Source organism: Callorhinchus milii, unplaced genomic scaffold, assembly GCF_018977255.1.
Source record: "Callorhinchus milii isolate IMCB2004 unplaced genomic scaffold, IMCB_Cmil_1.0 Scaffold27, whole genome shotgun sequence".
NCBI lineage: Eukaryota > Metazoa > Chordata > Chondrichthyes > Chimaeriformes > Callorhinchidae > Callorhinchus > Callorhinchus milii.
Window position 1 is genome coordinate 4,510,348 of NW_024704768.1, and position 27,978 is coordinate 4,538,325.

The 27,978-nt window shown below is 48.3% G+C and overlaps 2 protein-coding genes across 4 annotated transcripts in view; one reads left to right on the forward strand and one right to left on the reverse strand.

The window, feature by feature from the left end:
* LOC103171972 (integrin alpha-7) overlaps nucleotides 1-9,758 on the reverse strand; it is a 34,439-nt gene extending 24,681 nt beyond the window's left edge. For all 3 annotated transcript variants that reach the window (XM_042344204.1, XM_042344203.1, XM_042344205.1), the window contains exon 1: nucleotides 9,350-9,758. In XM_042344204.1, coding sequence (XP_042200138.1) covers nucleotides 9,350-9,507 — 158 coding nt within the window. In that variant the 5' untranslated portion in view covers nucleotides 9,508-9,758. The remainder of the gene's footprint in view (nucleotides 1-9,349) is intronic.
* A 6,000-nt stretch (nucleotides 9,759-15,758) lies between these two features.
* The window catches only part of bloc1s1 (biogenesis of lysosomal organelles complex-1, subunit 1), a 29,099-nt gene continuing 16,879 nt past the window's right edge, over nucleotides 15,759-27,978 (forward strand). The window contains exons 1-2 of the mRNA XM_042344399.1: nucleotides 15,759-15,881; nucleotides 19,465-19,537. Coding sequence (XP_042200333.1) covers nucleotides 15,821-15,881; nucleotides 19,465-19,537 — 134 coding nt within the window. The 5' untranslated portion in view covers nucleotides 15,759-15,820. The remainder of the gene's footprint in view (nucleotides 15,882-19,464; nucleotides 19,538-27,978) is intronic.

Below are 27,978 nucleotides of genomic sequence, written 5' to 3' on the forward strand. Positions count from 1 at the left end.
CAGCCAATTTTGCGCACACAAAGTGGGTGACGTGGGGAGAAGGAAGGCAAGGGAGTGGGCGAGAGAGCGAAACGAAAGAGAAATGAAGAGTAACTTGAGAAAGTATGCGTTGGCCTGAGTGAGGCCGAGCCCAGCCTCCCAACGAGCATTCCTGGAGTCAGAGAGAGAGAGAGAGAGAGAGATGCACAAACAACACCCACTCGCGCACTCACACACAAACAAAAGCAGCTGTTGTCAGCCCAGCTATCGCCTGTCTCAAAGCTGACACCCGCAACACCAGGGGGAAAAGAAAATACTGAACTAAAAACCTTTATCGGGTGTCATTTATCACAATAATAGCCCTTGCATTTGACCAGGCGACTCATCACGCATCAGAGACGTCTCAAAGGGCTTCACGGGATAGACTGTCACGTGAATTGACCGTGCGTTTTGTGGACAACATATACTTATGCTTGAGACGCACGGCCGTTTGAGGGATGTTGCTGTGCGCAAATTGGCTGCGGCGTTGGTCTATAAAACAACCCGGTTATTAATAATTGGCATCAGTGACCTTCATACATTGGAGTCAGAGAGAGAGAGAGAGAGAGCAGGTTAATCATTACCCTGGATGCCGTCTGACCAGCCTTCACACAAACATGAGGCTGAGGGAACAAAGAAAATTTGCACTTGATGTGGACTCAACTCACAGAAGAAAGTGCGCTTGATGTGGTTCTCACTCCCCACCCGACCAACACCAACCCCTGCTTGTGGGGACGTCGCTGGGCACAACTGTTTCGCCCACAAAATTCACAGGCACTGCCCTTTACATACAGCGTGTCCCGTGAAGCGCTTTGAGACGTCTCGACGACGTGATAAGGCGTTGGTTCAAATGCAAAGATTATATTATAATGTTAGCTGAACAGGGCACAGACAGAGGGGGGGGGGGTGAGGTTTCTGAGTGTTTCATCTGAAAGGCGAGAGTGTACCCACCGAGCTTTGCGTTAACAAAGATAGTTGGTTGAGTTTGATGCATTCTTGCCTATAACCCTAGCACACTGGAGTCACAGTTGAGGCTGGATTCCTCGCTGCATTCCTCTCGCCAGCCTCAGCTGTCAGCTTCCGAGATTTCCTGTCATTGAAGTGGAAGATAATAGGGCTTCCTTCACACCGGGGTCTGGGCTGGAAGACACCGGGTCATAGCGCCCTACCCAGCGAGCACACACTCGCATCAGAAAGTCAGAGCGTTGGGGAAGGGTCAGAATTTGTCGTCGTCTTATTGTTAATAATATTATTGATAATAATAATAATAATTCTTGCTTTTGATACAGCGCCTGATCACGTCTTCGAGGCGTCTCAAAGCGCTTCACAGGACACACCGTAAAGTGAATTGACCGTGTACTTTGTGGGCGAAAGGCGGCAGCCAATTGCGCGCAGCAGCGTCCCCCACAAACAGAAGTGGATTGAAGTGACCAATTATTATAATTTTTTATATTTTGAGGCGGAGGGGCGGGGGTGTGTGTGGGGTGTGTGTGGGTGGGTGTGGGGTGTGTGTGGGTGGGGTGTGGGTGGGTGTGGGTGTGAAGTAAGGAAACTTGCCTAAACTTTCGCCTGACCGGACGGGAATCGAACCCGGGTCCCTGTGGCTTGCGAAGCCACAGCAATGCCGGTTCAGCCTTGTTTAAAACCAAATCTCTTTGCCATCACAGGCAGATCCAGGGAGTGTGTGTGTGGGGGGGGGAGTGGGGAGAGGAGGGGGAGGATTACAGGTTAGAGATCACTTCTCTTCCATTACAACGCAATTTGTCCAGCAGCTGTTCCCACATTTCTCCGCTATTGTGAATTATTTATGAGAATGTCAGCTTTCACAGGGGAGAGAGAGAGAGAGAGAGAGTCAGCTGTGTGTGTGTGTGTGTGTGTGTGTGTGTGCGCAGAGAACATCAGTCACTGGCAACAGCCTGCACTGACACAGCGACTTTCACTTCGGGAGGACGTCCAAAGGCGCTGGCCAGTGCGAGCTGGGGGTTGGGATCAGGAGGGAGGAGGTGCGGAGGTGAGGGGAGGGAGACCGAAGGCACCGTTTGTCGAAGAGGAGGGTCTTGAGATGGACCTTGAAGGAGGCGAGGGAAGAGGTGGAGGGGGTCGGGATGTAATTCCAGAGGGCAGGGGCAGAGGGGCTGAAGGCCCACCTGTTGATGGTTTTATCTGCCTGTCCTTGTCCTGAAAGACGCCTTGTGTGGCGGGTGATCGCGTTTGCTCAATTATCTTTCATTGATCAGGTAGCTGCACATCGTGCTGGCCATCTAATGGATGTTATTGCTGGCGTCCCCCAGTATTGGAGGTAGATGAGGACACATGAGAGCTGGTCAGCAACAGCAACTCAAGCCCCAGCAGATACCTGGCGTTTGTGGGTCCTGAAGCATATTGGTTACAGCCCTCGCCGCGCAAGCCAGAGGACCCGGGTTGGATTCCCGGGTGGGTCAGGTCAGGGCGAAACCTTAGGCAGGTCTCCCTACTCCACCCATCCACCCACACCCCAATCACCCACCCACCCACACCGCCTCTGTTTACCAGCAGTAAGTAGGGGGCAATAAACCCTTCAAAAAAATTGGGTCACTCAATCCACGACTGTTTGTGGGACGTCGCTGGGCGCAATCGGCTGTGGAGTTTTGCCCATAAAGCGCTGTGCGTCCTGCGAAGCGCTTTGGGACGTCTCAACGACACGAAGAGGCGATGTATCAAATGCGAGGATTATTATTGTTTCATTAGTTCTGCGAGTTTTCCTAAAGCAGCAAAAGCCAGCGACGTGAGGAGCAAACAGAAACCGCGGGTCCCTCAGAAATGCCATGAATTTTAAACAAGACTAATTGGAAATTCCGCCGACTCCCACGAGGACAGAGAGTGAGAGAGATTGTCGCAGGGAATCAAAACAGGTGTATTGACTTCCCTTAACAAACAGAAGGCTTTCTCTCCCCCCCCACCGCCTGCAACCCCAACCTGCACCCCATTCCCCCCACTGCTCAAAGCCCAGAGAGGCACTGACTGAGTTTCTAACCGAGGGGGGCTAACATATTAATAAGAATAATAATCCTTGCATACGAGGCGAGGGCTCTAACCACCGCGCTACAAGAATACCTGTCTCCAGGATTTGACCTGCCCGATACCGGGAAACACGGAAAGTCTGGCTCCGGGGAAAGCAACCAGCAAGCCCGGAATTCCACACAGTACCAACCAAAGCTGCGTAAGGTAGAGGCTCATTAGACATTCCTGACCACGAGGAGCTTTAAAACTGAGCTCCACACTATACGAAAGGAAATTGGATAATTGATTGAAGACAAACAGTATGAATGGCTGCAGGGAAAGAGCAGGGAATTGGGATTACAGTCGTGTACAATATTGATCCCTTCATTTTGATGCAGCGCCTTTCACATCGGGAGGGCGTTTCGAAGCGCCTGACAGGAGTCACTGTGAAGTGTAGTGACTGTGCGTTTTGTAGGCAAACACGGTCGCATAATAATAATAATAATAATCCTTATTATATGTGTGTTTGACAAAGCGACTTATAAGTGTTCGAGACGTCTCAAAGCGCTTCACAGGATACGCTGTAAAGTAAATTGACTGTATATTTTTGGGCGAAAAAAGCGGTGACCAATTGCGCACAGTGACGTCCCCACAAACAGCCGTGGATTGAGTGACCAAATTATTATTGTTTGAGAGGGGAGGGATTATTACTCCCGGAAAACGATCCACCGATCGACTAAAAACCAAGTTCCTACTTACTGATTGATAAACGGAAGCGGTTTGAGACACTCTATCAGATGCCAGGATCATTATTATTACTATTATTATTAATTATTATGCTTCTGTGAGCCGGGAGCTTTGCGTCGTAAATTGGATTGGACGGCTATGACCTGGTTTGGTCGGGGAGAGGAGATTTCCGTTGGCTTGTTAACAACAATCCCCTGCGGGAAGCTGCAGACAGGTACATCTTAAAGATTCCGCGCACACTTCAGACCGTCTGAAATTGCCAATAGCTTATTGACAGCCACGCGCTGACTTCACTGAAACTGCCCGGCCCCGTCGCTGAGCTCGTTTCACTCACTCACGTCCTCCCCTTCCCCCTCCCCCCACCCCCACATCTTTAATTTGAAATGAATTAATTTTCCACACGTCCCCACGTTCGGCCGCTCGCCGGAGAATCTGTTCTGTAGCTTAAAGTAATGAAAACGTCATCAGCTTCAACTCTCGCTACCTCCCCCTCTCTCTCTCTTTCTCTCCTCTGCTTCATCCACCCATCTACGCTCTCTCCCCTTCCTCTCTCCTTCCTCTCCCCCACCCCGATTATTCGTATAAAAATCCTTGCGTTTGATACAGCGCCTCATCAAGTCGTTGAGACGTCTCAAAGCGCTTCACGGGATATAATGTAAGACTATTTTGTGGGCGAAACGCGGCAGCCAATTGCGCACAGCAGCGTTCCCCACAAACAGGCGTGGATTGAGCGACCAAATTATCACTGTTTTCGAAGGGATTATTCGCCCTGGAAAGCGATCCCCCCAATCCACTAACACGCGGGTTCCTACTGGTAAACAGAGGGGAGTGTGTGGGGAGTGAGGAAACTTGCCCTGACCCACCAGGGAATCGAACCCGGGTCCTCTCGCTCGCTGAGCTACAGGGATTCCCTGCGAGATTCTGGTAGCCAGTACGTCTTTGTTATAAGCGGTGAATTCCTGAAGAACTGACGGCTTATGGGGGGGGTGTGGGGGATGAGAGGAGAGGGGAAGGGGGAGGGGGGGTCAGTCAATAAGCTCAGCCTTTTGCTGTCATGAAAATAGCATGGTGGCTTGGCAACGACATCCTTAACCACTTCCCCTTCGAGTAAGGTGTCCCTGAGGCAGGGTCTGAGGATACATTACTCAGTCACAGATGCCGCAAGATGGTCCTTCAAACAGAGTTCTGATAAAGAAGCGGAAATAAAGGCAGATCCTTCGCACTTCATCTCCAGAGAGAAAGGGAGAAAGGGAGAGAGGGAGAGGAACAGAATGAACGTCTTTTGGAACGGATCCAAGAGACCTGAATAATCAATCCGGCTGATCCCACAGAGAAAGTCCCGGATTACACGCAGACGAATTCCGTTCTCCAGCCTCTTGTGGGGCGGGCTTTCAGCCAACCAAAAACCATTCTGAAAAAAGTTACTTTAAAAGGGAATGGTCAGCTGGCTGGTATTTCAACCCAGGTTCCATTTCTGCAGCACGTTCCCCCCCGCGCTCAGACACTACACAGAGCCCCTGTAGCTCAACGGTTAGAGCCCTGGCCTCGCAAGCCAGAGGCCTCGGGTTCGATCCCTGGGCCGGTCAGGGCAAAATCTTAGGCAAGTTGACTTACTCCACGCACACACACGCGCGCGCCTCTGTTCACCACAACAACTTGCACTCATATACAGCGTCCATCACCCAGGGTAGCGTCTCAAAGCGCTTAAGAGTGGCGTGAGCCTGATTCCGAGCCTGGGGTTGGTGTGGGGCGCGGGGTGGGGGCCGGGGAAGTGACCGTAAGCTCGGTCGAAAAGGTCTTCAGGCGGGACTTGAAAAAGTAGATAAGGGGGCGAGGCGGAGGGATTGAGGGAGTGTGTTCCGGAGTTTCGGGGCGCAGTGGCTGAACGCGCGACCCCCGATGGCAGAGCAGATGGACGCGAAGGACGAGCAGGAGGTCGGTGCCAGTCGAGTGGAGCGCCGGGTGGTGGATTCGGGGAGTGAGGAGGTCAGGAGAGGGGATGGGGAGGGGGGGGGGAGGTGGCCAGAGAGAGAAGGGATTTGAACACGATTGTGCGGAACTTGAAGTCGATCTGTTAGCAAATCAGTCAGTAGGAACCCGGTTGTCAGTCGATTGGCGGATCGCGTTTCCGAGGGTAATAATCCCTCCCCGAAAAAAAAAGGTGTTCTTAATTTGGTCGCTCAGTCCCACGACTGTTTGTGGGGACGCCGCTGGTCACAATTGGCTGCCGCGTTTCGCCCGCAAAATACACAGTCACTACCCTTTTTGCAGTGTATCCTGTGAAGCGCTTTGAGACGTCTCAACAACTGTATCAAATGCAAGGATTATTATTGTTGTTGTTGTCGTGCCTCCTGCCTGTTCGGGTGGACATTAAGGATCCTGTGGTACTACTGGAAAAGAGAAGAGAGTTTCTCTCTCCTGAGCCAGATAAAAAGTGGAGACTCACTTCACTGCCTTCATCGCATCATGAGAGTGGTTCAGGTGAAGAAGGCCCTCGGAGCCGTTTGATCTCATCTTACCAGAATGTCCACCCGGCTGGGTATTTTGTGGGCCAAGCACGGCAGCCAACTGCACGCAGCAGCGTCCCACAAAACACTCGTGGATTGCGTGACCAATTTTTTTTTGGAAGGGATTATTACCCTCGTAAAGTGATCTGCTCATCATCTAACCACCCAGGGTTCCTACTTGCTGGTAAACAGAGGCGTGTGTGTGTGTCTGTGTCCATGTGTGTGTGTGTGTGTGTAGTAAGGAAACTTGCCTAACATTTCGCCCTGACCTGTCCCGCCCGGGAATCGAACCCGGGTCCTCTCTGGCTTGCGAGGCGAGGGCTCTAACCCCTGAGCTACAGGGACCAATGAGGTCCCAGCAAAGTGCCTTTGACGTGACTAAAGTTGCGGAGTGATGTGGTCTGCTCAGGCCTCCTGCCTGTCCCCACCACCCCCATAGGTGGCCGTGCCTTCAGTCACCACACTACACCCCAAAACTCTGTCACTCCCTCCCTCAATCCTTGTCCCCTCCCTCCCTCCCTCCCCACCTTCAAATCCCACCTAAAGACCTTCCCTCTTTGATCGTGCTTACGGTCAGCTCCCCACCCCCCCCCCCCCCACCCACCTCTCCCAGCAGCTCGGGGTCAGAAACAAGCTCAAGTTGTTGTTGTTGAGTGTGACGCGGGAGCCCTATCGAGAGCATCGGAGACTGTAAGGAACAGAGTGGGCAACACGTGTTTGCCGGGAGTCAGTCGAAAATAACCAACTAACGACCCTCAAATAGCTCTGCTCCTGTGGTATGAAAGCTGCATTACCAAAAAAGGTTAATGGACGACCCCAAGGTTTACGGAGTCTGCCTCTCGCATCTCCTCACTGCGGTCATTAACCCTCTCAGGCCCACTCCGCACCAGACTTAACAATAATATCTGCGGAAACACCGTTTCAGCGAGCGAGTTAATAAACCTACGAAACAGGCTCCCGAGGGCGACGGACAGTGGGAGCGGAAAGTGTTGATTTCTGATCGTAACCCGAACATTCGATGCAGAGCCTTAGCAAGTCGTGGCGACGTCTCAAAGCGCTTCACGGGATACACTGCAAAGTGTAGCGGGCGAACGCGGCAGCCAATTGCGCACGGCAGCGTCTCATCACGTGCTTAGCACATCGTTGAGACGTCTCAACGATGTGATAAGTCGCTATATCGAATGCAAGGATTATTATTAAGATGATGAAAGAAGACCGAGGTACATCCAGTTCGTCTTCCATCATCCTCCTGGCAGTCGCTTGACAGGTCGTGTCCCAATCTGTACACTGTATTCCCACCACCGCCCCCCACCCCAGATATTATTCCCTAACAGAAATCTCTCTCATTTGTTGTTGCATGAATCGACAGTTTCTGCTTCTACCGTCTGTCTGTCTGTCTGTCTGTCTGTTAACTCGCTCACTGAAGTAGTGTTTCCTCAGATTTGTCCTGAATTTACCCCCCACTTCGATCGCGGGCCGTGTGTCCTCTGGTTCTACTGTTCAGTACAAGTGTAAACACTGCAAAGGTGTCAGAAATCGAACGCCTTGCAACAACAACAACAACAACGACAAATGACAGTTACACGGTGCCTTTCACATCGGGAGGACGTTCCAAGGCGCTGGACAGTCAGGGATTCGGACCCGAGCTGGGGGTCGGGATCAGGAGGGGGTGGAGGGCGGGGAGGTAGGAGGGTGAACCCATTAAACAGAACCTCTGGGTCATGGAGAGAGACAAAACAAATCAGCCCTTTTTGCTCTCAGTCAGTCAGAGAGATGGATAGACGGAGTCAGTCTTCTCTGTCTGTCCAATGCGTTAGAAGTACAGGGAATGCAATAATTGTATGTCTGCCTAAGATCGCCCTCTCCTCTCTCACCCAAACCTCCTGCCAACCTGCACCTTGCAAACCGCTTCCTGCTATAATTGGATTCCATTCAGTTGTGTGCGCACGTGTTGGGGGGGTGGGGGTGGGGGTGGGGGTTTGGGGGGTGGGGGGGGGAGGAAGAAGAAACCAATCGATTGAAATCGCTAAGATGCTCCCAAGGGCGAAATCATGTCCTTGGATCAAGGGATTGATTCGTATCAGTGTGCGTGTGTTTGGTGGGGGTTGGGGTGGGGGGTTATCAGTGTGTGTGTGTGAGTGTGTGGGGGGGGTTGGGATGTGGGATATCAGCCTGGGTCAGCTGTTAGCAACCACACTCTCTCTCTGAGTCAGAAGGTCATAAATAATAATAATCCTAATAATAATCCAGTGTGAGGGGGGAGGTTGGGGGGGTGGGGGGGGAGAGGGATATCAGTATGTGGGAGGCACTGAAGTTGACAGAAACAAGAAAGCATATCTTTGATGCAGAATTCAGCAGAAACACAGGGCTTCAGATACTGAAACACTGCAAATCTATTTCTATTTTTTTCTCCTTTGCAAAAATATATCATCTGTAGACAGAGAAACCACAGGAAACTCTGCCCTCGAACAGAGACCGAAGGGAGAGACAGAGAGAGAGACACACACCAGAGATAGAGAGACACACACACACACACACACACAACGAGACATAGATAGATAGATAAATACATAGAGAGAGAGACAAACACACACGCGAGAGAGACACAGGAAAGATAGCTACAGGGAGACACACACGAGAAACATATACACACACAGGATACACAGAGAAACACACAGGACAGACACACACACACACAGGACAGAGACACACACACACACACACAGGACAGAGACACACACACACACACAGGACAGAGACACACACACACACACACACAGGACAGAGACACACACACACACACAGGACAGAGACACACACACACACACACAGGACAGAGACACACACACACACACACACAGGACAGAGACACACACACACAGGACAGACAGAGAGAGACACACACACACAGAATAGATAGATAGATAGAGACATACGAGTAGATAGAGAGAGACAGACACACACACACACACACACACACTGGGTAGATAGACACACACACACACACACGATGGAGAGACACACACACAGAGCACAGACAGAGGGACACAGAGGCAGATCCGTGTGTGTGCATTGAGGTACAGTAGTTGTGCACTCACCAGCTGAGAGCCTGTGGGCTGTTCTGTTTGTGCAAAGCCACTGAGAAACCAAACAGACTGTCTTTCTGTCCCTCCTTCAGAATCGTGTGGGTAACATCCAGGTTGAAGGCAGACACCCAGACAGACAGGAGCAGGGACAGGAGAGCCAGAGGGAGCATTCTCCCAGGGATGCCAGTCTCCCCCTCCCTCCCCAGGGCTCTCTCTCACACTCACTCACACACACACACAGTGTGTGGGAGAGGGATTGCTTGAACCACCCCTTATGCACTGAGGAGAGAGAGAGAGAGAGAGAGAGAAGCTGCCAACTGCACAGTGCTAAAATGTTCTCTCTCCAACTCTCTCAAGACCTCCTGTAACCCTTCACCACCCTCTGGCTCCTTTCCCTCTCCCCCACACACACCCCCCTCTCTCTCTCCTTCCCTTCACAACTTTCACAACCTCTCTCTCTCTCTCTCTCCCCCTCACCACAGAGAAATTTCACACACACACACACACACCCTACCACTCCTCTGAAGCAAAATAACATCCAATCTAACTGTGAGCACTGCCTCTATTAATAGGTCACTGGAAATGGAAACTGACTGACTGAGCTGTTGGTATTCAGGAGATGAGATAGAGATTATGTCATGGACAACTATGAATGATTTATTTTTCGCAGTCTCGGTTGACTCAAAATATCACTGGCATATTTCTTCTCTTTTTTTTAAAATCGGTTTAGTTAGCTCTTCTCCTCTGAGTCAGAAGGTTATAACAATAATCATCCTTGCACTTGATAGAGCGCCTTGCCAAGTCGTCGAGACGTCCGAAAGCGCTTATGGGTTAAAGCTACCCCTTGCCGCACCCCCACCCCCCCCCCCCCCAACCACCACCCCATTTGCCAACTCACCTCCCAGTCTAGGCTGACCCTACAGCACAGTGCTGGAGGTAGCACCGCTTTTCAGATCGTTTTCCGGGGTAATAATCCCTTTATAAGTAAATAATAATAATTTGGTCACTCAGTCCACGACTGGTTGTGGGGAACGCTGCTGTGCGCAATTGGCTGCCGGGTTTCGCTCATAAGACATACAATCAGTTCAGTTGACGGTATATCCGGTGAAGCGCTTTGAAGACGTCTCGAAGACGTGATAAGGCGCTGTGTCAAATGCCAGGATTATTAAATCAATTTGTGCTACTTAGCAAGCAGCACACACCTGTGAACACTTGTCAATTTGGGTTGGACTGCACTGGTTTAAATCTGCGTCTCGAATTTATTGCCCTCGAATTACAGTGTTTGCAATGGGTCAGTAATTATTAATGATAATAATACTTACATATAGCTCCTGAATCACGTTGTTCAGACATCGTTTGTCCACAAATCCACGGTCACTCCATTCCATATATATATAGATTGTATGTCAGGTTATTTATATATTCAGCGAGGAATTTATTTTCATTCTGGGGGAAAGGATTAATAATAATAAGCCTTGCATTCAATATAGTGCCTTATCACATAACTGCCGGTAAATGTATTTTTAATTTTAATTAACGGGAAGAGGCGCTGGATCTCGAGACTCAGCCTTAGCCCGAGACTCGAGCAACCTGTTGCGAATTCATTTCCAACACTTTTTTATTTCACCCGCTCTAATTTATGGGGTTTCTCAGCCGGGTTCTGTAACAGCATCGATTTTAGCTGCTAAAACCGTGAAACAGATGCACTGCGGTGATGTCAGGACACATTAATCCCCTTGAAATGCAGACATATGGCAGGATTTCTTGGGAAAAAGCTTGCAGGCTGAAGCTCTGAGAGCAGTTATTGTTGTGTTATTCTCCCAAAGGGTTAAACAGCGTCATCGCGGTGGCTTGGTTTATGCAAACGCTTGTCTGCAACCTGTATCTTTTCAAAGCTTATCTGGACATTCATCATAACCGCACTGATCTAGCACCAGCTGGGCTCAGTGGTAGCTCCCTAGCCTCGGAGTTAGAAGGCTGTGGGTTCAAGCCCCACACGTCGGGGACTTCGAACACAAGCTGACACTCGGGGGCATCGCTGGGAGTGTTTTTGTCAGAGGTGGCACATCCTGCAAATGAGATCTCACCCAGGCTGCCTGTTCAGCTGCACATTAAAGATCCTCACGCGCTACTTGAAGAATATCCCCCATGTCCTGGTCAACAATCCCCCAGATAATTAATAATAATAATAATCCTTGCATTTGGTATAGCGTCTTATCGCGTGACATCTCAACCTGCTTCGTAGGGTTCACTGTGAAATAATAATAATCCTTGCATTTGATATAGCGCCTTATCAATTTGTTTGAGACGACTCAAAGCGCTTCACAGGATGTACCGGAAAGAGGATTGACTGTCTATTTTGTGGGCGAAACGCGGCAGCCAATTGTTGACAGCAGCGTCCCCACAAACAGTCGTGGGGCGAGTGACCAATTTTATCGGCGGATTGTTGGCCAGATACCAGGAGAGGGAGGGAAACTCTCTTCTCATCTCAAATATAGATCGTTAACATCCACTTGAGCTCTGGTGATTGGGTGGTCTGAGCTGTCACTCACCCGGATGTTGGGCTCCGAGTAATTATTGGCAACCAATAATGGGAATTTTCCCGATGAACCACATAGCCAGTCCACCCCTGGATACGTTAAGGGTAATCCGAGACAAGTTAAAGCCCTGTGTAGATAATTAACGAGACCCGGAGTTGTTCACTTGCTCTCGACCCTTGAGCCAAAGACCCCGTGTGCAGGCAAGATGTAGCTGGACACTTTTGGCCCTTTGGTTTCACATCACTGTTTCTTTTTAAAATGGATTATAATCCTTTCATTTGACACGGTGCCTTATACGTGCTGCTGAAACGTCTCAAAGTCCTTCACAAGATTTTGCGGGAGACCCCCCCCCACAGTTGCTGTTGTTAGTTTACCCGCAGGAAGGTCCCGCAAACAGCCACAAAGTGGTTTTTATTCCCGAAGGGATTGTCGGCCAGGACACCGGGGGAGAGAGAGAGCGAGAGAGACTCCCTTTTCTTTTCGAATGGTAACTAAGGATCTTTAACGTCCACCTGAACACGACATGGGAGTCAGCGACCTCGATTTAACATTTCATCCGAAGGACACAGACGCAGCACTCGCCCCCCACCCCCCCCACCTCAGCGCAACACTGGAACATTAGCGTAGACTGCGAGCTCCAAGTTTCCAACGTGGGGTGTGAACCCACAAACTTCTTTGAAGGCGAGGACGAGGATTTTGAACTGGGGGTGGGGAGCCAGTGGAGCCGGGCCAGGATGGGGAGGTGGGTGCTGGAGAATAAGAGGCAACAGTTCAAAGTAAGTGGCTGTGTGACGGGCTCGGAGATTTTTCGGTGCGATAAGGCATCATGTCAAATGCGAGGAGTCTGATTATTATTTATTGGCCTCCCCAGCTCGCTGCTTAGTCACAAGGAGCACAGTCTTCCCCCTGTCTTCCTACAGCTGTTTACGAAATGACAGATAGAGCACTGTGCCTCGCTGAAATATCATTAGTGCTGCTCTGCCCAACACGTCCCACCAACAGAATACAGGATCAGCTTCTTCAGGAAACTTTTTCACAGTTCTGTCGTTAATAATGAACATTTCCCGTTGATGATAATAATAATAATAATAATAATGATCCTTGCCTTTGATACAGCGCCTTGTCACGTCGTTGAGACGCCTCAAATCGCTTCACAGAATATAGTTTGCTTACTCCACGTGCCTCTGTTTACTTAGCAGTAATTCCGGAGAAAATAATTCCTTCGAAGAAAAATAATAATGAAGTTGGTTATTCAATCCACAACTGTTTGTGGGACACCTATGTGTGCAATTGGCTGCTGTGTTCTGCCCATAAAATACAGTCAATTCACTTTATATTCTATGAAGTGCTTTGAGATGTGTCGATGACGTGATAAGACGCTATATCAAATGCAAGGATTACTATGATTATACGATGCTGGAAGTAATTTGAAAAAGGGTTTGATGCTGCAGAGGGAGGTCAGGAGGTTGTCCATTCTGGTATATTGAGATAAAATGGGCTGAAAGGCCATTTTCCCCCAAAACCCCTCTTGTGATCTTGTGAATTTTTTCCCCACAGATTTCACAAGTTATATCTCTATCTCCCGTTCAGTAGCTTCCTGACAGCATCACCATCAAAACTGCCGATGCACAGGCTAGTAACTTAAGGAGGCGAGATGAACAGAATAACATATTTACCTGGGAAGGTGGGGTGGATGGCTAAAAAGTTTTATTCAGTCTGTCCATTCGTTGCACATACACCATCCTTTAGCCAATTCTTAAAACTGGATAACAATTTACATTTACACAGCGGCTTTCGTGTCGGGGGGCTGGGGGGACGTCTCATAGGTCTGGTCCGACCACACAACTGACTGACAACCCAAGCTCTGTGTGCGCGTGTGTGGTGGAGAGGGTGCGTAGGTGACCAAAAATACCCGGACATAAGAAGCCATTACACTCCAACCTGGCTGAGTGTGTGAGAGGTCTCCACGTGCTAAGGCACAACATCAAACATGGTTATTTGATTTAGCTCTGCATTGCCCTAACTGTGCTAACTGGCTGAGGAACAGTGAATGTGTTGCTGATTTATGCCCCGTCACTGAATACAAGGGGGTAGTTGATCTGGAAAGTTTTCTTCTGGCATGAATGCATGAATTAATCAAAGAATGAATGGCTCTCCTCAACTGCCTCGAACATTCACACACCGATGGGGAGAGATATGCCTACCCTCACATGTCAGGGAGAAATTCCACCCGGGTCTAAGATCCATTTTATTTACATAGCATTTCGGAGCATCGAGATGTCGGCAAATGGAGGCATCAATTTTGAACCCTTTTTTTTTCTCTCTCCGTTCTGTAAGAAAATAAATCGTCTTCAAAGCTAAAACGGATTTCAACAACGTGCCAAGTTGTGGTGCTCCGCAACATTACACAAGCAATCCACATCCGGGTAGAATATCTTCCCAGTGTAATCTGTAAATTGGAAACTACAACACTTTGGTTTTCTACATATGTTTATCCACTTAGAAAATAATATCAGGATACAGTATGTCGTTTAGGACATGGCATGTCAAGCGACTGCCAGGATTGTGAAAGGCAAACTAGATAGACCTTGGTCTTCCTTCACCAAGGAAATTCTTATTTTCTTTTGGCTAACTAATAGTTAATCCTCTTAAGAGTGTTCTTCATTTGCCATTCATACTGCTCTGCTGAGTGGGATTTCACCCACAAAACACAAGGATTATTATTATTATTATCACGTCATGTGTGTATTCCCCGCACCCGTTGGGACAGCCTAGCTCAATGGTACCACTCTCGCCACTGAGCCAGAAGGTTGTGGGTTCAAGCCCCAACATTGGGACATGGAATGCTGGTCAGGTGGACATTAAAGATCCCACGGTGCTATTTGAAAAGAGAAGGGAGTTTCTCTCCCTCTCTCCCTCCCCCACCCCAGTGTCCCGGCTGACAATCCCCCAAATACAATTGGCCACCCACACAGGGACGTGCATTCCTATACGCAAACTGGCTGCTGCGTTTCGCCCACAAACACACAGTCACTACACTTTACAGTATGAGCTGTGAAGCGCTTTGTGACGTCTCAACGACGTGATAAGGCGCTGTATCGAATGCCAGGATTATTGTTATTAGTTTGACCACTAAGTGTGTGTGTGAGTGTGTGTGTGTCTATCTGTGAGTGTGTGTGAATGTCTGTGTGTTGCGAGAGAGTGTGTATGTAGGTGTGTCTGCGAGTGTGTATCTGTGAGTGTGTGTGGGTGTGTCTGTGAGTGTGTGTGGGTGCGTGAGAGGGTATGTGTATGTGTGAATGAGTGCGTGTCTGTGTGTTTGTGGGTGTGTCTATGCTATATCGAATGGACGTGGAGTCCTGTAGCTCAGTGGTTAGAGCACTCGCTTTGCAAGCGAGAGACCTGAGTTCAATTCCAGGCAGAGGGCGAAACCTCGGGCAAGTTTCCTTACTCCACACAGAGCCTAATAATAATCCCTCCAAAACCAAAAACAATAATAAATTGGTCATTTTCAATCTATGACTGTTTGTGGGACATTGCTGTGCGCAATTGGCTGCCGCGTTCGCCCACAAATATACAGTCAACTCACTTTACAGTGTGTTCTGTGAAGCGCTTTGGGACGTCCTCTCCCGACGTGAAAAGCGCTATATCAAATGCAAGGATTATTATTATTATTATTACGCGCGAGTGTGTGAGAGGGTTGTGTGTGGGTGTGAAGCCACGTGGTGAGTCGGTGCGCACGTGGCGGGGACCACGTGGCGGGAATGGAACGCCGTGTATCCCCCCCGTCCGGGTCGGCGAAGGGAGGGAAACGGGAATCTCGCGAGAAGAGACTCGACTCGGAGGGGGGATAGGAAGTCTCGCGAGAGTTGGCTGAGGGAGGGCGGGAGGGAGAAGACGGGAGGAGAAGGCGGTGGTTGCTGCGGGCGGGCGGGCGGCCGCCATGTTGTCCCGGCTGCTGAAGGACCACCAGGCCAAGCAGGGCGAGCGCAAGGAGCTCCAAGGTACCGCTTTGTTCATCGACGGCCCCCCTCCATCTCCTCTCGCGCTGTCGCCGCTGTTGTGCGCGCGCGTGCGTGTTTTTATATATATATATATATATACCGCGGTTAAAGCGGCTGCAACCGACAGGAGGAGCGAGCGTCTCCATGGCGACAGCGCCGGTCTTCTGGTCCCGCCCCGCCCCCGCGCTGATTGGCCCGCGAGGGGAGGCGCTCGAGTTGCGATTGGCCGACGGCGCCGTCTGTCGGAGGCGGCGGTCCAATCGGGGCTTGCTTACTGAGGGGTGGGCGGGGGGGGGGGCGGAGGGCGAGGGGCGGGGTTGGAGCGGGTCCCGCCCATTTCCGCCTCCAGTCCCCGCCCACAAACACACTGTGTGCCCAGACTCATACACTGATATGTAGTGCATGTGTATCACACGCACATGTATGTACACACACATGTTTAGGAGGAGTTCTGGGGCTCGGTGGTCGTGGCCAGGGCTTAACCTTGGGCAGGTTTCCGCCCGCACACGCGTGGCCGATAATAATCCCCCTCCCCCCACCTCCCCCACCCCAGAAAAAGAAAAAGGATAATAAAGAATAAGTGTCCGATGTGTGTTTTGAGAAGATTTTAATCGCTTTCTTGGGGTATTCTGGTATTTAGGAGGTCAGACCACTAGAAAAAAATACAGATTTTTGTGTTGAGAAAACCATTGACATTGGGGTACGTTACACTGTGCTCCTGAGATATAATAATAATAATAATCCTTGCGTTTGATACAGCGCTTTTCACGTCGGGAGGACGTCCCAAAGCGCTTCACAGAACACACTGTAAAGTGAGTTGACTGTATATTTGTGGGCGAACGCGGCGGCCGATTGCGCACAGCAATGTCCCACAAACAGTCGTGGATTGAAAATGACCAATTTATTATTGTTTTGGTTTTGGAGGATTATTATTAGGCTCTGTGTGGAGTAAGGAAACTTGCCCGAGGTTTGGCCCTCTGCCTGGGATTGAACTCAGGTCTCTCACTCGCAAAGCGAGTGCTCTAACCACTGAGCTACAGGACTCCACAGGACATGTGTATGTTATCACATATTTGTTTAATAACTATTGGTGAACGCAGACAGAGGAAGGCCTGACAGATTGATAGAGCAATTTCATTTTCTCTCACCGCAGATTCTGGGCTAAACTTTCTGCTTGAACAGTATATTGTTCTTAGGAACTAGTAGGTAGATGCGCAATTAATGGAGACTAACAGACACACAGGAACAGAGGGTCAAGTGGACCGTGGATTATGTTACCACTGGTTTATTTTTGTGATGAGCAATGGCTGCTATCAACGACGACAACAAATGACATTTACACAGCGCCTTTAACGTCAGGCGGACGTCCCAAGGCGCTGGGCAGTCAGGGGAATGTACCCGAGCTGGGGGTTGGCATCAGGAAGGGGGAGATTTTGAGAATAATAATAATAATAATCCTTGCATTTGATATATCGCGCTTTTCACGTCTTCTAGGCGTCCCAAAGCGCTTCACAGAATATACTGTAAAGTGAATTGACTGTATATTTGTGGGCGAAACGAAGGTGACCGAAGCCGCGGTCAAAGAGGAAGGTCCTGACTCGCGCCTTGAAGGAGGCAAAGGAGGGAGCGAGGTGAAGGGACTGTGGGATGGAGTTCCAACGGTTGGGGGAAGAGAGGCTGAAGGCCCGACTGCTGATGGTGGGGTGGACGGGGCAGGGGGCAGGCTGGAGCCCGCTGAGTGGACGGAGCGGTCAGGTCTGCACGGACAGATCTACATCAGTGCTGTGTCCCTGGAAGTTGCATCGCCTGCAGCTTCTCAGTATCGAGCGAACAAATATCAAATTATAGATTATATCTTAAGTCTCCATCTGGGAAATATCAAATGGCTGTGTATTCTGAAACCTGATGGCAATATTCCAGGGGCTGCCTGGTGTCAAAACACTGCCAGAAAGTGATGGCCTAACGCTGTGACTGGAAATGGGCGATCGAGTAATGCTGTGTACTGTGAGAAACCTGATTCACACAGTATCACTTTCCCTCCCTCTTCTTAACTCGTCGAGCAGCACAGATTTTCCCGTCCACGTTAATTGATACGGTATACCACGAGTAAAAAGCTCGTCATTCACTCACATCTGGAATTCCGTTGCCGGTGCGTTAGCCTTGAATTGTATCTGGGTGTCGCTCCCTGGATGCACGCCCACCACACCAGTGGGACTGATATTTGAGAGCCGAGCGGGTGGTACCACATCGATGTGTAGTTATTTCCCAGAGTGGTTTGGCAGCCGTACCACCAGCATTTTATCCTCTTCCCCCACCCACCCCACCATCCCGCAGAACGCTGCTGGAGTCCTAAAGCGTAGTAATAATAATAATAATAATAACAACAATAACAATAATAGTAGTAGTGAGAGGACCCTGGTTCAATTCCCGGGTAGGGCGCCTCATCACGTCGTCGAGCCGTCTCAGAGCGCTTCACAGAATACACTGTAAGGAGGGCGAAACGCGGCAGCCAGTTAGTTGCGGGCAGCAGCGACCCACACACAGTGGTTAAAATCGAAATTAAAAATTCAACTGAGATTAAGTGAAATGCACGCAGTAGATGGAGAGTGAAGGGCCATTGTGATAGGGCCATTATCAGTGTTCTCTCTCTCTCTCTCTCTCTCTCTCTCCCTTTCTCTCTCCCCTTTCCCGATCAATAGCAATGTACTTGTGGCACCGCATTTTTTTTAATGGAACAAAAACTGAAACTCTAGCTATCTGTTACGCTATCCAATGCAGCCCTGCATTCAGCGGAAGATAAACAAAAGCTGTTTCTCCGCAGCTTCTCTTAAGTTGGCCATTTCTTAAAACCCCCGGGAGAGCAAAGTTATTCTCTGGGCAGAAGCGTTGAGGGTCGGCCAACATGTTTCGTCTGATGCCGTGGGAAAAACATTTCCTAAAACGGTTGTCAGTCACGTGGGTCCCAGTGTGAACAGATTTTATTTGAATTTTTGTCCTCCTTGTTTTTTGGCGAGCAGCGTTGTTACAGAATACGATTGGCTCCAGGGCCTCCCAGACACAGTAATTAGGATGCTACTTTAAACATGTTCCCAACAGGTCAGAAGACCGAGAGGGAAAATGAACCAGGTTTTCAGCTCCCGATGAATCGCAGCTGGGTGTGTATGGATGTCGGTTGAGGACATTTGAATTGCTGTGTGCTATTGGTTGCCCGCGTCCGGCTACAAGTGCACAGTCACTCCACTTCTCTGTAAATACTGTGAAGTGCCTCGATCCTCTGGGGAATGGCGGTGGGGTGGGTGATAGCTTGGATCTTTTCACTCTAGCTTGGATACTTTTAAATGTGATGATGGGCTTCCGGCATGTGTCAAACAGCAACTAAATGCAGTATAAAAGGCAAAATACTGCAGATGCTAGAAATCTGACATAAGAACCAGATGTCGCTGGGAACACTCAGCAGGTCAGGCAGCATCTATGGACTCACTTTCCTCTCTCCATAGATGCTGCCTGACCTGCTGCGTGTCCCCAGCATCTTCTGCTTTTATTATCAACTGAATGTAGTCTCTTACTGTGTTTTTCCTTTCAGAGAAAAGAAGGAGGGAGGCGGTTGCAGCCGCCACGTGTCTCATCGAAGCGCTGGTGGATCATCTGAATGTTGGGTTAGTATTTACGTTTCTCAGTAATCTCCAAAGAAAGGCCTTCAGGCACGACCTGAAGATGGGGAAGGAAGTGACAAGACGGGGGCAATAGAGGAAGAGAGATATGAGGAGTTCAAAGACTCAGCTTGGGGGCTCGAACCTGCAGCTTTCTCATTCAGAGGCACGAGCGCCAGGCTGACACCTCTTGCTCTCCAGAATAGATCTATTCTATTTTAATACCTGGAAAGTGCCTATCTATAATGTCGCGACGTCTCAAAGGGCCTCACAGTTAGTTATTGCTATCAAGTACAAAGTAAAAACCCTTTTATTGAGGTTTCTAGGCGAAAACCTGAGATGACTCAGCAGCGACTCACTGGCAAGTCACGGTCAATAGCTGCAGCGTGAGTCATTAAGCTCTCTGATGTCTTCCGTTCCTGCTGCGTGCTAAACACTGAAGCAAGGAACTGATTTGGATGTGTGTTCCATATTTTGTGTGTTTGCTGCTGTGGGAGTTCTCATAGGCTTCTTGTCTGCTGCGTTAACAGTCTTTGAGGCATCATTATGATTCTTTCCCCCACCCCAAACTCTCTTTCGTCGTCAATTTCCTCCAGTTCTTTCCTGAAGTCACTGGCTGATTCAGACTGGGTGTGGTTCCGTTGGCAGCTCTCCTCGTTACTTCTGAGCTGCGGCAGTGAGCGGGTGGCATGGTATTCAACGGGGAGGGGATGGGGGGAAGAGAGAGAGAGAGAGAGGTCAGAGACTACAGCTGAACCGCTGGCTCCTGGATGGTTCGTCGGAGAGGGGAGGAGAGGAGGAAGCAGGTGGTCCAAGCTGGCAATGGTCTCGGGCCGATGAAATCGTCCGCCGAGCTGGATGTTGGAGCACTCTGACCTAACTAACCCATTGCAGAAATAGTTCGATTAACTGTGCGACACAGTTGTCATGAAATCCGACTGTAAAATCACTGTAGAGAATATCTCCTCTCCTCGTATGGCAACAGTATATTCCACAAAACTAACATTCTGTGGGTTTCGGCACGTTTGTTTGACTGCACCGAGATGTTAACTAAATCTGCGGCGTGGTGGTTCATGTCAGTGTTCAGTTGCCCGCAGGGTGTAAGTAAACCGTGGGGGTATGATAGTGGAAATTACTGGCAGCATTAGTGCTGTATTTTCTGTTATCTATGCTAGTTGCACAATAGTGAAAGCAGATCTCGCTCTGTTGTCTAGTAGCTGAGGAATAATGCAGTCTGACCTTCAAAGCCCTTCATGATTTCGCCCCACCCTTTTCTGTAGTCTCCCACAGCCGCATTATTAGCTCTGCTATTTACATTCCTTCAGCTGTTCGTTCCTACATTTGTACACAAGCCTTCAGAACGCTACACTATATATAATATAGAATCCTGTAGCTCAGTGGTTAGAGCACTCGCCTCGCAAGTGAGAAGACCCGGGTTTGATTCCCCGGCGGGTCAGGGCGAAACCTTTCCTTACTCCACACACACACGCGCGCCTGTGTTTACCCAGCAGTAAGTAGAAACCCGCTTGCTCATCAATTGGCAGGATAATAATCCCTTCAAAAATAAACTAATAATTGGTTCACTCAATCCAGGACTGTTTGTGGGGACGCTGCTGTGCGCATTTGGCTGCTGCGACGCCCGCAACATACACAAGTCAATTCAGTTGACAGTATACTCTGAGAAGCGCCTGGAGACGTCTCAATGGCATGATAAGGCGTTATATCAAATGCAATGATTATTATCAACAGAGGGTAGTCAGTTGTTGTGGTCAGTAACTCACATCGATTGGTTCAAGGAGTGGGGGGGGTGGTTGGGAGGAAGGGAGAGGTGAGTTTGGACCGCTAATCCCAGTGCTTCGTGTTTGAGCAGAAATAGAATCACTTCGACAGCGATCGAATTGCCGTGGGGTTGTGAAGATTACGTCTTTGCTGTATACGCAGCTATGTTATTCCGCTTTGAACTCTGCTTCTCTGGTATCTGCTTATCCCCGGCCTGACCCGCCAGCACAGGCACAGCGGCAGCTGTGTGAAGCAGGTGCGGGCGGGTGGGTTGTCAGTGGGGGAGCGGAGGGAGGAGAGGGAGGGGGACTCAGAAATGCTCGAGGCGCTTGTTTGGCACAGATCGGGATGAGCTGCAAACTCTCTGTGCGTACCACAGCTGTGCTTATGATTAATGATGCCCTTCTCTCTCCCCCCGCCCCCCCCCACCCGCCCCTTCCCCCGTATATGTTGGTAGCGTTTGTAATTCTGTCTGAACCTAATTTGGTCTTCTCCAATGATTTAGCATGATCTCAGATCAGCTGTCCGCGAAAAAGAAAAGACAAGAAATGGGAAGGCAATGCCGGGGTCTGTGGGTGTGGGATGGGACGTCTTGAAGTGTTGAAGGGATGAGATTTGTGGGCTTAGCGATGTGTGACATACACCCACACACACACACACACACACACAGCTCTCCCTTTTATTCTGTCTCGGCTTTGCTTACTATTTGAGCCAGATGGTCGTGGTTTCGTGATGTGGAATGCGTGCGTTTAGTCTAGGTTCCGGCACATATTTTATGGCAATCGCACGCGCACGTCATGTCCTGAACTATATGCTGTACTTCCCCCCACACCCCCCCACCTCCCCCCCCCCCCCCACCAGATATTATTCGCTAACAGAAATCTATTCAAATTTTTTCTGGAAAGAATCAACACTTTCTGCTCCCACCATCCGTCCGTCCGTCTCCCTAGTAGTGTTTCCGCAGATCCGTTCTGAATTTACACCGCACTTCGATCGCAGGCCGTGTCTTCTGTTTCTACTGTTCAGTACACGATAAAACAGCTTCTCATTTTCTACATTATCTAGTAGAAACTTAAAAAACCACTGTCATAATCGCCTCTCGACCTTCTCTTTCTGGAAGGGTGGAGGGTGGGTGGGGTGGGGAGGTTTCTCAATCGCTCCTCCTCATAGCCCAGAACCTGCATCCCCTCAACCATTCTGGTTGCTCTCCTCCGTATCCTCTCAATCGCTGTAATCCTTGTACAGCGACCAGATCCACGTACAGTTTGTGACCAAATTTAGTCGGTGAACTTATATCCACTAGGAACTGGTATGAGAAAGAGGAATTCTTTCAATTGTTCCGTTTTCGAATCCAGCATGTCTTTCGGTGAGGACTTGCAGGCTGCTGTTAATAGAAAAATTATCTGACAGATAGCTATTCTCTGAGGTATTCCTGTTGTTCTGTGTTTGCTCTGCCCCTATTCCATCCCCCGCCATGATAGATAGCGGGTGTAAGAATTATCAAAACAAATTTTGAATCTGATCTGCACTGTCAAGCTCTTCCCTATCTTTAACTCTTCTGCATAGGCTGTTTCACTGTTTTTCATTTGTTGGATATCCAGGAAATTCTGGCAGCCCTTGTGTTTCCTACGATTGTGTCCTGTTATAATAGCGTTCACCGCAAATGCTGTGTGATTTTTTTTCATAAGGAACTATTTGGGATGCTGGATTTACTTTTTGCTAGATACCGAATTATCTATTCAAACCCAGATAAGTCTATTCATGTTGTCTTTCAATCTCATTGACTCCTTTTCCTCTCCACTGGAGTATGGTTCCACTTGTGGGTCCAAAGGCGCGAAGATCCAAAAGGTCAAAGACGAAAGGTTTTGAGACTATCCTTGAAGGAGCCAAGAGAGGGAATGAGGCTAAGGGACTGTGGGATGGAGTTCCAAAGGGTGGGGTCAGAGAGGCTGAAGGCCTTCAATTTGAAAGTACTTTCATTTGCAAAGCTCCTTATTTATTATGAATTGGCTGCCGCGTTCGCCCACAAATATACAGTCAGTTCACTTTACAGTGTGTTCTGTGAAGCGCTTTGGGACGTCCTCCCGACGTGAAAAGCGCTATATCAAATGCGAGGATTATTATTATTATTATTATATGATGTAACATCTCAAAGTACTTTATAGTAATTACCGTGAGCTATAGTGGTTGTGACAGTCAAACACAGATGCCGTTTGTGCATAGCAACGTCTCGCAAAGAGACATGACGGGAAGGACCACTTTATCCAGAGGATTGTTGGCCAGGACCCTGGATTATTTACCTTCTACCTGAAGATCAGGCAGACAGAATTGCATTTTTTATCTCACCTAAAAGATGGCATCACTTAACAAGTGCCCCCCCAGTGATGTGGTGGAGCTGCTGCTAGTCTGTGAGCTCAAAAGTCTCTATGCAGGGCTCAGACTCACTAATTTTAAACATAATTTATTTTCCCCTCGGAATTGCATGCGCCTCTCTTCAGCCAGCCTCACATTAATGTTTCCCTTGGATTCATTTAATAAATAACGAGCTTACTTATCGTTCAAGGTTTTATTAGTAGTCTCTTGAGATGGTACAAACCAATTTTGGGGCAGTAGTTCGAGATTTCCTCAGCACGTCAGCAACACAGACCTTCAAATGGACTCAGTTGATTGATGCGTTTGGTGGAGAAATTTGCTTTTCCAGGTCCGACTGTTTGATAAAAGTGTGTTCTCACAGTCATGGAATAAGAAAGGGCACTATTTTCTTAGATCTTTGGCTTTCTTACAGCCACGTGAGTTACAAGCCATTTAATCCCATTGCCTGTTAAAGATAAACATCTTAAACCTGGAGAGGAAATCCCGAGCAACCCCTAAGATTAGGCCACTGTGTTTAAAATGAATTGGAGGTTATAAAACGACTGTGTGCTAGCCGGGAGCTTATAATTATCTTTTTACAAGCTCGGCTTCTGTTGCAAGATACCACATGACATTCATCTGGAACGAATAATGGGTTGCGATGTGGAGTGACCGTCTGCAGGCTAGGGCCGTCAAATTGTGGTGAATGCCTACTTGATAATAATAATACTATAATAATAATCCTTGCATTTTGATACAGCGCCTTATCACGTCTTTGAGACATCTGAAAGCACTTCACGGGATATGCTGTAAATTGAATTGACTGGATATTTTGTGGGAGAAATATGGGTCTTTGCCCCACATCCCTTGATATCCTGACCTAACAAACCCCTATCCACCTCAGTCTCGAAAGTGCGAATGGATCCGGCCAGAAGCCAGAGAGTTCCAGATCTCCGCTCGCCTTCACGGAAAAAGTGCTTCCTGATTTCACTTCTAACGCTCTAATTTTAAGATTAAAAACAAGTCGCTGGAACTCGCAGCAGGTCAGGCAGCATCTATGGAGAGAGAGGAAAATGAGTCAACGTTTCAGGTCGCTGACCTTTCGTCAGAAATCTTTCGCGTTCCCAACGACTTCTGTTTTTATTTCAGATTCCCAGCAGTGTCCTGCAGCACTTCGCCTTTTTGTTTATTGTCTGATTTTGAGATGATGCCTCCAGTGGGATTGGGAAGAGATCCGCAGCTCAGGCGTGAACTGTGGGGAGGCTCATTAAAGGATCTTGTGGTGTAGAAGTGCTAATGGACTTGCTTCGCTCAGCAGCAATTGTGCCTGCTTAGGGCTAAACACTAAACAGCATTGTCGATATTTTTTTCACAAAAGACCAAAATCCCAAGGCCGGTAGCACGCCCACTCTTCCAGCTGCGCAGCACAGAGAGAAAAAAAAAAGCCCTTGAATGCGTAAAGAGGCGAAGAATGGGAGCAAAATTATATTTATTTTATTTAAAAAAAAGCCTTTCCCGTTACAGAATGATTACATTCAACAATTATATATGAATTTGCCAGGAGAAAGAGCAGCAAGTTCCATCCGACATCCTGGCACTCTCTTTAACATGTCGTGTCCCAAGCTATATACTGTATCCCCAGATATTATTTCCTAACAGAAATCTATCTAATATAAGATATGCTTGTCATAATAATAATAATAATAATCCTTGCATTTGATTCAGCGCCTTGTCACCTCTTCGAGACATCTGAAAGCACTTCACACAATATATTGTTAAGTGAATTGACTGTATATTTTGTGGGCGAAGTGACCTCGGAATTTTGTTCCATGGCACAAACATTGTATTTTAATCACGACCACAAAGCTAAACAGTATTGTGAAAGCGATGAAGGATTAGGTTTCGAACATTGACCTTACTGGAGAATGTTGTCTCATTATAATAAGTAGCGCATAAAATGTGGAGTGATGGAAGTCTTTAGAGTACTGTACTTATCTTTATCAGACAGCCTTACCCCGCCTCCCCCTCCGTTCTCACGCTTCATATTTAGAAATTGTTTGAAGGGAATCGACTAACATTGAGACAATAGAAGCCGCCAATCTTTGCATTGATCTCATACGTGAGGCTTGAGTTTATGACATTTTAATAAGACATGCTAGACGAGAAAAGACCAAGGTCTATCTCGTTCGCCTTCCACCTTGCTGTCGGTCGCAGGCACATATGTCCCAAACTACCTTATGTACAATAGGTATTTAATACATAGGTATTATGGGATATTGTAAGTATATGTGGAGTCCTGTAGCTCAGTGGTTAGAGCACTCGCTTTGCAAGTGAGAGACCTGAGTTCAATTCCAGGCAGAGGGCCAAACCTCGGGCAAGTTTCCTTACTCCACACAGAGCCTAATAATAATCCTCCAAAACCAAAACAATAATAAATTGGTCACTTTCAATCTACGACTGTTTGTGGGACATTGCTGTGCGCAATTGGCTGCCGCGTTCGCCCACAAATATACAGTCAATTCACTTTACGGTGTGTTCTGTGAAGCGCTTTGGGACGTCCTCCCGACGTGAAAAGCGCTATATCAAATGCAAGGATTATTATTATTATTATATATCTCAAAGGTTTGTGATAAATCTCTGTTGTGTCACAGTCTATGATTCTGTGGGTACTGAATATCAGATAATTATCGTAATAATCCTTACAGTTGATATGTGGAGGATGTCTAAAAGTGCTTTGAATAGTTTGATTTCTCAGCGAAACCCAGCAGCCAGTTTGTGCACAGGAATGTCCCACAAATAGCTATGAAGTGATTGAGGGATTTTATTTGAAGGATTGTTGGCCAGACACTGGGAGAAACTCTTCTCTATTCGAACAATGTGGCATTTCCCCCGTGTTTAGTTCATGGGTGGGGAGAGGATGTAATTGCAACAACTACAACTTGAATTTGAATAGCGCCCTTCACATAGAGTCACTTCGTGAATTCAGGGAAGGATTTATTTGGTGGCACTTGAAGATAATAATAACATCATAATAATAATCCTCGCTTTTTTTGAAGGGATTATTACCCCCGTAAACCGAGCTGCCAATTGGCCCGCCCGGGAATCAAACCTGGGTCCTCTCGCTTGTGAGGCGAGCGCTCTAACCACTACGCTACAGGACTCCACAAGGAGTGAGACTTTGGCTCCAGCTGGCTGGGTTATAATAAGATTTCTCGGTAGTATGTGAACCACATTTGAAGTCCTGTATTTCTTCCAGCCAAGAGCGAGACAATGCGATCATTCCCGAGAGGACAGCAGTAGGATTTCCGTTGAAAAACACAATAAGGCTTATGACATTTTTCTAAACCACTACGACAAACTCTACCATTATTTTACCATTTACATCCTCCATTTAAGAAGGTTCAACAAATGATCTGAGCGGTGGCGCATTTAGCTGGTGTCATACAGATAAATTATCAGCGGGGAAGGGAGTGGCGTTTCACCTTGTATGTCCATTCACTTATCTCACACCGGCTCAGTGTTCTCGCAGTAACTTCCTGGGTTAGATGATGCATTGAGAGGTGTTAAATGACTCATAATCACTTGTCGCTCAGATTCGTAGAACAATAAGCTCGACAGGATGCCAGACTACCTTGCGTTTAGAGGTTATGTTTATATAATACTGTATAATACACATTTATACCCAGCCTTTCGCCCCAGGAGGAACGCTCCAAGTGCTTCACAGGATTCTCTGTAAAGTGTAGTAACTGCTTGTGCACATTGACGTCCCACAAACAGCCATGAAGGGAGTGAGCAATTTTACCTGGGGGATTGTTGGGCCGGGGCAAATGTATTAAAATCTCTCACTTAGAATAATATCCGTGAGTCAGAGCAGCGTTACATGCTGTGCAAGCCACTGGTATGCAGCACTGCTATCTTATACCAAACTGAGTTCACTTGTGCAGATCTGACTAATCACCAAAGATTAAATTTAAGTTAAACTGTTTCCTCTGGCGGGCGGGCGGGTGGGTAACAGATTTAAGATGATTGGCAAAAGAACCAGAGGGGAGACCAGACGAGGAGACTTTTTTTTGCCCAGAGAGTTGTTACGGTCTGGAACGCACGGCCTGAAAGGCTGGTGGGAGCAGATCCGATGGTAGGTTTCAAAAGGGAATTGGATAGGGACTTAGAAAGGAAAGGAGCATTGTGCAGGGCTTTGGGGGTGAGAGCGCGGGAGTGAGTGGGACAAGTTGGTGGCTCTTCCAAAGAGCCGGTCACAGGCCCGATGGACAGAATGGCCTCCTTCTGTGCTGTAGGTTTCTATGATTCAATCGTCC